General features: G+C 38.5%; 1 protein-coding gene across 3 annotated transcripts in view; it reads left to right on the top strand.

The window, feature by feature from the left end:
- The first annotated feature begins 1,612 nt into the window (after positions 1-1,612).
- LOC117676591 (TBC1 domain family member 24-like) overlaps positions 1,613-10,011 on the top strand; it is a 32,931-nt gene continuing 24,532 nt past the window's right edge. For 2 of the 3 annotated variants that reach the window (XM_087887295.1, XM_060688640.2), the window contains exon 1: positions 1,641-1,764. In XM_087887295.1, coding sequence (XP_087743421.1) covers positions 1,725-1,764 — 40 coding nt within the window. In that variant the 5' untranslated portion in view covers positions 1,641-1,724. Of the gene's footprint in view, positions 1,765-10,011 lie in introns of all 3 variants that reach the window. The other variant, XM_060688639.2, reaches the window with a different exon arrangement.

Here is a 10,011-nt window from a genome sequence, read left to right as displayed (position 1 = left end):
TTTGATTGGCTCTGCTCCATTCTCTTTTGAAGTTCGTTGAAACCAAGATGGCTGCCATTCAAAATTTCGCGCGGGATCACATCTTTTCTTTTTAACAACTATTTTCTCAGTAGTCATCTCACTTACGGTTTTTTGATCTTTGGGTTTTTCTTTAATGACGTTTTTCTCTCTCGCTGCTCCGCTGTTCTTCAGCATCTCCTGGAGGTCCGCGATGAGACTTTCATCATTCTTTTGGCTTTTTAGTATCTTTAATATCTCTGACCTGAGTTCGTTATTTTCTATTTCGATTTCTTTCTGGTCATTATTTTCACTCATTAGTTCTTCTTCTTCAGTGGTGTATTCTTCGGATTCTCTCGAAATCGCATTGGTGGATTCGTTGATCATCTCTTGATCAGTTTCTATTTCTTTGCTGTAGGCCCTGGTGTTGGGCCTATCTTTCTTGGACATTTTTAATTACTTATTGAGTCAATTAACCATCCTCTGCTACCAGATTGTTGCAATATTTTCAGGATCAGACTCAATAAAGATAATAGGAGTTAGAGCTTTAAATATATTTCTTTTTAATTATGATAGGCATTCTATATTCACTGAATATTCAAGGTAGAAGCAACGAGAATGGTGAGGGTGGCTCCTTATATATACAAGGGGTGGAGCTAGGAATGGGAGTGGTAAGTTATGAATACATTAAAGTCCAAAGAATAAGTTAACCTCTGATGTTCCATATATACATTATTTACACATTGGAGAATAAGGCATTTACATCTGACAGGAATGATATAATGAATTAAAATGGCATTAAGTTGCCTTTGCATTCCCATCTAATACCAATGTCATTTTAGTACTTGTTTTCCGATATAAGTAATGCTACAAATTAAAGCCATGTGCTTATTGATGAAGGCTGAGATACATCTACTCAACATTACACTTTAAACATGTGACCGATTAAACCAAAGCCCTTCCCAGACTAGCCCTGACATACATTTATAGCACCTTTGTTTTCATAGACACTAAATCTCATAGCCACTCACTTAGAAATGTGAAATTTATTGTTCACCTGATTCTATTTTTGTCTTCAAGCAGAAACAAAGGAACCAGTAAGAAGCAGTTTGAAAGCCCAACTTCTGTGTTTATGTTCCATCAGTTCAAGGACATTTAATCATCAGAAGGGCAGAAATTAAGAGCCTCCTAAGGGGATCACACCCCCGCTGCTCCTTCTTCCATGTACCATGTTTTGCTCTTCTGGTACACGTGGAATTCCTTCCTTCCTTCCTTCCTTCCTTCCTTCCTTCCTTCCTTCCTTCCTTCCTTCCTTCCTTCCTTCCTTCCTTCTTTCTTTCTTTCTTTCTTTTTGTGATGTTGCAAGGGAAATCAGGATGATAATGTTTACCCTTCGAAAAATAAATGGTCCCTTTTAATGAGCCTGTTGATACTCTGATCACTATCTTGCTTATGTAGATCCTGCCTGTCAGAGAGGCATACAGTAAACAGAGACAAGTGAGTAGGTGGAAGAACATTTTACCACTGTTTACACCAAATAAGAACATCCTTGGGGAGGCATTACCTGTGAAGGAGGCTCAGGTTCAATAAATTAAGCACAGCAGCAGAGCTTTGCGCAGATCCTTCAAGCAAGGATGAGAGATGATACAGATTGGGCTGAAGTATATCAGCCCCACTGAGGGGACCTTAACGAATTTCACTTTCGGAAAAAACACACAAGTTCCAGAATGGATATCCTAAAGGACAGCAACTTGGCCATCGCACAAGGTAAAGAAGGCACCTTAAATGGTCATTTTCAATGAGCAAATATTAAAGCAACCTAGCAGAATCAAGTGAGGAAGGAGAGGGGAAGCTGGGGGTCCCTCCAGAACTTACATGCCTGTACTGGGTTGTCAAAGAGTGGCTTGAGAGCCTGACTGGCAGTCTATTCATTTAGAATAAACTATTCCATGGCAAGAAATTAAAGGAAATGACACATTGGTTTCTGCTTACTGCAGGTTTTTTTTTTTTTTTTTTGCATTGGCTGAGGGAAACTCAGATTTTATCTATTTTTAAGAGCTGCTGGGGCAACAGTTGTACCTCTGGTATACCTGCTTAGATGGTAGGAAGCTGTAGTCAAGATGTGACATGCTTCTCCCAAATGTTCTGCCAAGAATGGAGCACCCCAGAACGTTTTGCAATTTTAGAAAAGTCTGTGACTTGAAGGACAATGCTAGCTTCCTGGAAAATACACACATGTGCATGCTTGCAGTCTGTTTATCAATACTTCCTTTTGTATGCAAGTAAAGCATTAACAATGTGTGGAATAGCCCCAATCATAAGAGCCATGGTGGCACAGGGGTTAGAATGCAGTATTGCAGGCTAATTCTGCTGACTACTCAGCTTTCCATCCTTCCTAGGTTAGTAAAATGAGGACCCAGATCGTTGAGGGCATTATGTTGACCAGTGGTGAAATGTAAAATTTGTTACCACCGGTTCTGTGGGTGTGGCTTGGTGGTGGTGGTGGTGGGGGGGTAATGTGACTGGGTGGGCATGGCCAACTTTTTTTTTTTTTTACTTTTAAAAGCATTTTTTTCTACAACCTCTTCAGAGGTTGTAAAAAAAAATGCTTTTAAAAGGCTCTGACGATCCCAGCTGAGTTGCCTGATCGTCAGAGGCTTTTTTTTTCTTTTAAAAGCAAAAAAAAATGCTTTTAAAAGAAAACAGAAGCCTCTGACGATCAGGCAACTCAGCAGGGATTGTCAGAGCCTTTTAAAAGCAATTCTTCTACGAGGTTGTAGAAAAATGCTTTTAAAAGGCTCTGACAATCCCAGCTGAGCCGCGCAATCATCAGAGGCTTTTTTTTTACTTTTAAAAGCATATTTTCGGCTGAAGAAAAAATGCTTTTAAAAGTAAAAAAAAAAGCCTCTGATGATTGTGTGGCTCAGCTGGGCATGGGGGTGGGCACGGATTTCTGCTACCAGTTCTCTGAGCCACCCACCGTCATCGCTACCAGATCGGGCGATCTGGTACGAACCGGAAGCATTTCACCCCTGATGCTGACTCTAAACATCTTAGAGAGTGCTGTAAAGCACTATGAAGCAGTGTATCAGTCTAAGAGCTATTGCTATTATAAAGCAAAAAACTCAGTATTTTTTAAAAAACATTATAACATTATACTGACATATGAAAATTATAAAGCAGGGTTTCGGAAAGAGTTTAAACCAGACATGTCCAACCCATCGATAGCTAGTAATGTGGTCTTATAAAATTGTAATAAAGCTGTAAAAAATAAAGAAAGTTTGTTATTTATATATATTTCTATTACATATTTTATATGTGGCCCAAAACAATTCCTCTTCATTCAGTGCATCCCAGACAAACCGAAAGATTGACACTTAGTTTAACCAAATGTTTGAGAAATAATGTTGATGATGGATAAGTCTGTAGCTAGTTGAAAGAAGAAAAATGTAACTAATTCCAATGATGATTGTCATACACTAGGGTTAATATCTGGGCTACACCACGTTGTTTCTCTACCACTGAATTCTGATGAAATGAGCCACACTATTTGTTGCCCAATAATATTCATACTTTTTAAACTTGCCATAAGCAAAAAAATCATTACCATGTTTGGGGCAGCATAAACAGTAAATCTAAATGTGGGGGGGGAGAAATATATTTATCCCAGTCTTTCCTTGCAGCTATGATAACTTTTAGAAGTTTTTTAAAAAAGGTATGATAGAATAGAATAGAATAGAATAGAATAGAATAGAATAGAATAGGATAGGATAGGATAGGATAGGATAGGATAGGATAGGATAGGATAGGATAGGATAGAATAGAATAGAATAGAATAGAATAGAATAGAATAGAATAGAATAGAATAGAATAGAATAGAATAGAATAACAGAGTTGGAAGGGACCTTGGAGGTCTTCTAGTCCAACCCCCTGCCCAGGCAGGAAACCCTACAGCACTTCAGACAAATGGTTATTCAACATCTTCTTAAAAATAGTTCTTGACTTAAAAGAGTTCATTTAATGACCGATTGATGTTACAATGACATTGAAAAAAGTGACTTAGGACTGTTTTTCACACCTACAACTGTTGCATCATCCCCTTGGTCACATGATCAACATTCATATTCTTGGCAATTGACTCATATTTATGATCGTTGCAGTGTTCTGGGGTCATGTGATAATCTTTTGTGACCTTCTGTCAAGCAAGGTCAATGGAGAAACCAGATTCGCGTAATTACTGTGTTACTATCTTAAGAACTGCAGTGATTCACTTAAGAAGAAAGGTCATAAAATGTGGCAAAATCCACTTAACAATTGTCTCACTTAGCAACAGAAACTTTTGGGCTCAATTGTGGTCCAAAGTTGAAGACTACTTGTATATTGTTGCTGGTATTTTTAGAATTTCATGTTTCTTCTGCCTAAATGTTTATTCACCTTTCCTCATGTTATTATATGGAAGTGGCCAACTTCCAAGCGGGATGAAGCTTCAGTAGCAGCTTAGCTGGGGCCCATTTTCCTTTACTAGAAACTGTTGGTGTTCCTTGAGATGAGGTTGTTATTATTTCACTTTATATCCAATCTTTCTGACCACTGAGTTCAACATATATGCATGCTCAATATAATAGGAAAGTTCCCAGGATTAATCTTATCAATCATTCTCAAAGTATTCAGTCCAGTCTAAGCTTCCCCACTTTGTCTTCATTCTCCAGAGATCCCAAGCCTATTTAGTATTATGGTGAACTCATAGAAAGCATTCAGCTAATCTCTATTTTCTATAAAGCCTAAAAGCTTTGGTGCTTACAGCAAACCCTATGGCAAGCCATGTTGTACCAACAAATCCTGATAGTGTAGTAGGCCAATAATATAGAATCTGAAGGTTTTTCCCCAAACCTGGGTTGAGTCAAATGGAACAGGAAGAGGCAAGGTGTGGCAGCCAGTCTATTCAATAGAGTAAAGTAGAGTAGAGTAGAGTAGAGTAGAGTAGAGAAGAGAAATAGAAATAGGAATAGGAATAGGAATAGGAATAGGAATAGGAATAGGAATAGGAATAGGAATAGGAATAGGAATAAGAATAGAATAGAATAGAATAGAATAGAATAGAATAGAATAGAATAGAATAGAATAGAATAGAATAGAATAGAATAGAATAGAATAGAATAGAATAGAATTCTTTATTGGCCAAGTGTGATTGCACACACAAGGAAATTGTCTCCGGTGCATAAGCTCATAGTATACATATAAACAACAAGTAATGAGTCATAGGTCATAAATCTTAGTTACAACCATTAATCATAAGTTACAAACAACAACGAAATGTTGCAGATACATTGGAATGAGGGGAAATCTTGTTTTCAAGAGGCAAAGAGGAAGCTCTTATTTTGAGCGAAGAGCAAATTCAATGGAAATTTAAGCATAGCGACACTCAAAATTAACTCACTTTCTCCTTTTCTTCCTTCTAGAGCAAACGGTCTTTTTGCTTGATAAATACCAGCCCCTCTCATTCCTTCTTGTATAGTGGGATAAAAGTAATCTCTGCCCAGTCTTTATTTCTTCTTAACCAATGAAATACAACAATAGTTATAAATTGCTCATGGTCAGGTCTTGGGAGGCATTGCTCTTGTGTAACTCAACTGCTATATCTATAGAAAGAACCCCTATATTTAAAAATTATAGAGATGGAGTCCTTTTAGCCAACCCAAAACCCATCCTAATACATTTCGTAACAAAGTTTTGGGCTTTTGAAGAAGTGGACTGTAATCCATGAAAGGTTGTACATGAGAATGCATTTGTATAGCCTTCTAAATATTCCTGGAGCAGCATTCCCAGGAGATTCAGGCACCATGGCCAATATTATTATAAGGGATGATGGAAAGTGAACTTCTACAATGCCCGGAGGTGCGCATGTTGGTTATGCTGTGCTAAACTAATTAATGTGACTGAATATTCTGAGAGATTTTATTTTATTTTTTATTTATGAGAGATGTTAGACACACGTAGGTTATACAGTAGGCAATGCCAGAAACTTTCCTTTCCAACATATTTCACAATGTACAAAGTTTGTCAGCCAAATGGGGTCACAAAGAACTTTGGAAAGTAAAGAGCTCAGCAATTATTCATTCCTGACCCGGTCTTCTCTTTCTGGAGTTTATTGCACATTTAGTATAAGCCAGTTAACCTAACACGGTTAGAATAAACAGATCCAAAACACAGAAGTGCAGATATTGCAGAATGTAATGTTCTTTGAGCAAATGAATAATAGTGTTTCTCATCCCATTACCAAGAAAACTGCAAGGACTTATCCAGGCAATTGCCAGGAGTCAGTGCAGTTTCCAAGGTAAATCACACGCTTACCCTGGTAGCTTAGATTTTTAAAGTAGTCACAGCTTTCTAACAATGGCCCATGTTTTCCTCCAGGGGGAGCACAATGATAACTGAGAAGCTGAACATGCCACCAGTATATACCATCAAGCCTTTTTGTTTGCTTTAATGCAGGGATGCTTGGTTTAGTCTTTCAAAAGATTCAGGTGATCAAATAAATGCATGTTATGATGGTCTAATGCTACAGTGGTTTTTCCCTGGCACAATTTACACACCCACCCACCCCCATACCAAGGCTGATGACATCCTCTCCAAACTGCTTTGTCCTGGGGTTCTGGATAAGATATTTTCCTATCCCGTGTAGCAGCTGTTTGTTCTTAAGAACTTCTATATAGATACTCAATACCCCCCAAGCCTCTGCTTCCTTGCTCTTTTAGCTTCCTTGCCCTCCTCTTCTGCTTTTCTAAGTCTATTGCTTTCCATTTTCTTCGATTAGAGTTTAGTTCTCCACCCCCCCCCACCCCCCCATGAGTGGTATTGGCACTGAAGATTGGAATTAATCAAGTTCGGAAACTGTTTCCCCAGAATTTTTAATAATAACTGCAGATTCATCTTGCTAACGCTTAGCATTCTGTTAACACATGTTATAACACTCTTGCATTATTAAGTTGTGCTGCGGAGAAACCACAGAAATAGAAGGCATTCACGGATGTCAGCTGCTCCGGCTGAGTGTTGGAAATGAAGAGTAGCAAGTGAGAATCAAATGTAAAACTCATCTGGAAGATTCAGATGATTATCTTGTAATGATTGCTTTAATTATAAATATCAAATTTCAAATATGCGCATTCTATCCCTCTACACCGTAGGAAGTTCCGCTTTTAGCCAAGTCATAGTTTTCTGATTTTTTCTTTCTTTCTTTCTTTCCATGATTCTAATCTGATCCTAAGCTTTCTCCACCAGCTGGACGATGTTATTTTCATGAAAGCTGATGGATATTACTTTACAGGATTCAAAATAGATCCCCAATTACCAAGAACATTGGCAGCAGTTGATAGTTACGCACAACCGCCATAATAGGTTCATCAACAAGTCCTATACATTCACTACAAAGTTATCAATCCTGAGCAAATACTTTTGCACTTGATTGTTATTTGCTCATCTTTTCCTCTCTCCACCCCCACCCTCCAAGCACTTTTCCTTCCCACCCCCACCCTACCCCCCACCCAAGCACTGTGTTTGTATAGCTGACACTAATAGCTCTGTACTGGCATTTCTATTTTGGTAGTTTTCCTCCTCGGCAGTACAACAGTAATGTAACAATGCTATAAATTGCTAAAGCACAGGTGTTAACTGAACACTAAACATTTGCATCACTTCATGGGTAGCTTTCATGAAGAACTCTGGAAAAACAATTCTCAACTCTTAGCAAATGGAAAGTTACAAGACTAAGCCCTTGTTTACAACAAAGAATGTCCCCCCAGTTCCAGGGCCTTGCAAATCAAACTAATATCGCATTCACAAACTTTTAGTTTCACCTTTAAATAATGTGTAGTACATCTTGCCAACTGTGTTTCCAACTTCTTTTACAGATGGAAAGAATTAGTTTTACCAGATTATTACAAACTACATGTACTGTTTTGGGTATACTGTATTTTCCTTTCCATCTCTATCATCTCACGTATCTAATACCAGAGACTGACCTGGAACAATATTCATTTGAGGGGCAACATACTTCCATAAACAGTACAAAAGGCAAGGGCATCTACTGTATATGCCACTGTTGGTAACAGTGGCTGTGTTCTAGCTGTACTTCAAGAAAATCAAGATAAAGTACAAATCAAAATGAATGATGGCCACATCATTCAACCAGATTAAGTAGACCTATCGCCTCATTTTAATAATAAGAAACTGGGGGAAAAATTAGATGACATAAAATATGTACTGCACCATAAAAGACAGCCATTGTTCCTGTATATTCTGAGAAAGGGAGACTGGGTCATAAAAACTAAAGAAATCCAAGACTATTTGAAAAGCTGAAATGGAAAACTATAGATTTGCAAATCTCCTATCCTATTATACCAAATCTCCTTCCCTCCCCCACAACAAATCAAAAAGTAAGGTTACTTAGAGATGAAAACTAATGCGATCAACACTACCTATGTTCATTATATTTATAAGGTTTAGTTAAATTTCCATCTGATATTTTCTATTGCAAGAAGCCCCAAACTCTATCTCAAGGAATCAACAGTTACTTTTGGATATTTTGTTCCACATGCAGAGTAGAGGACATAGTATATCTTGGCTCAATAGAGGATCATCATTTGCCTGCTTGCCTGCCTGGCTGCTCCCAGATCCTTAGCGTTCCTAGGAAAAACGAAAATGATTTGTCTGGCTTGCTTGATTTCCCCAATGCTTCAAATATCTTTTGTGAAACCTGTCTCTACAACTTGGATACCGTATTATCAGGGTCACCTTTCGAGATAGACCAGACCAGGAAAACAACTCCAAAAGTCCATGTTTATTGAGATTGGCTGTAGCAACAGAATCCTGAAAGCCTGACTGCATTTTCCCTCCCTCCCTCCCGTCTATATCCCAGGGAGCCAGTCTGAGTCTCTTCCTAATGTTTTGCTTCTTTCTTAGATCTAAAGAATATTTTTACAGGTTGTTGTAACCATGTCTGCATAGTTTCTCCAAAAATGTCACTGTGGTGGTTGATTATTTCATGGGAACAGTCCATTCCCACTGCTATTTGCTGCACATTAAAGACAGGATTTTATTTAACTATTTGTTTATTTTAAAGATTTGTATCATCATGCATCTTCAAAGGCAACTCTGGGTAGCTTACAACAATAATAAAACTACAGAAACATAAAAACCGTAGAAACATAAAACCATTCAACAACCATACCAAGGCACCCTCTCTGCACCCTAGTGTCTGGTCTTGAGCCAGGTCTTGATAGCCTTCTGGAGCCTGCCAGATTGCAGTGGGAGGATAATGGGGTAGTCACAGAAAAGGAACACATGGCAACATTTTAGAGAAAGGACATAGCTCAGCATATCTACCCTATCTACTCTGGTACAACAAGCAATACTCACAGGAAGAAGCAGTCCCACAAATAACTTGATGTCGTGTCATGTAGCACTTTAAAGGTGACAACCAATACCTTGAATTGCACCCAGAAGGTATCTGGGAGCCAGAGCAGATCACACTTCAGAAGTATAGCATGGGCAAACTTAGAAGAGTCTAGCCCTATTCACACTGATATATTCTGGACCAGTGTTAGCTTCCTGGTGATCTTCAAGGGAAGCCCCATGCAGAGCACTTCCCAGGAGATCTTGGTTTCAAATTCAGAATGAGTTTAAGCTCCTTGCCAGTGTTACTTAAAGGACTTGGCAACGTATGCAGGAGATTACATATTTTCTTAGATGTTCCATTCCCAGATTATCCCTCTCCCTTCTTCCCCTTTCTTTCTGCTGACACTCTCTCATCTTTCTTCTCCTTCTCTGTGCCTAGCACACTCTGTTCTCTTCCCATAACTCAAAGAAAACAATATTCCATGGCTCTTTTCCTTCATGTCTTTAACTTTTAAAAAATTTGGGCATTGCAGAATGAAATTACAGCACCTCTGTTTCGCTAGAAAGCAACTGAGGGAGTAGGCAGGGAGAAGGAGGAAGAAGAAATGGGAGGGACAAGAC

The sequence above is a fragment of the Pantherophis guttatus genome, chromosome 2 (genome assembly GCF_059756535.1).
Source record: "Pantherophis guttatus breed Tessera chromosome 2, ASM5975653v1, whole genome shotgun sequence".
Taxonomy (NCBI): Eukaryota; Metazoa; Chordata; class Lepidosauria; order Squamata; family Colubridae; genus Pantherophis; species Pantherophis guttatus.
Note: the sequence above shows the minus strand (reverse complement) of the source record. Positions and strands in the feature narration are given on the sequence as shown.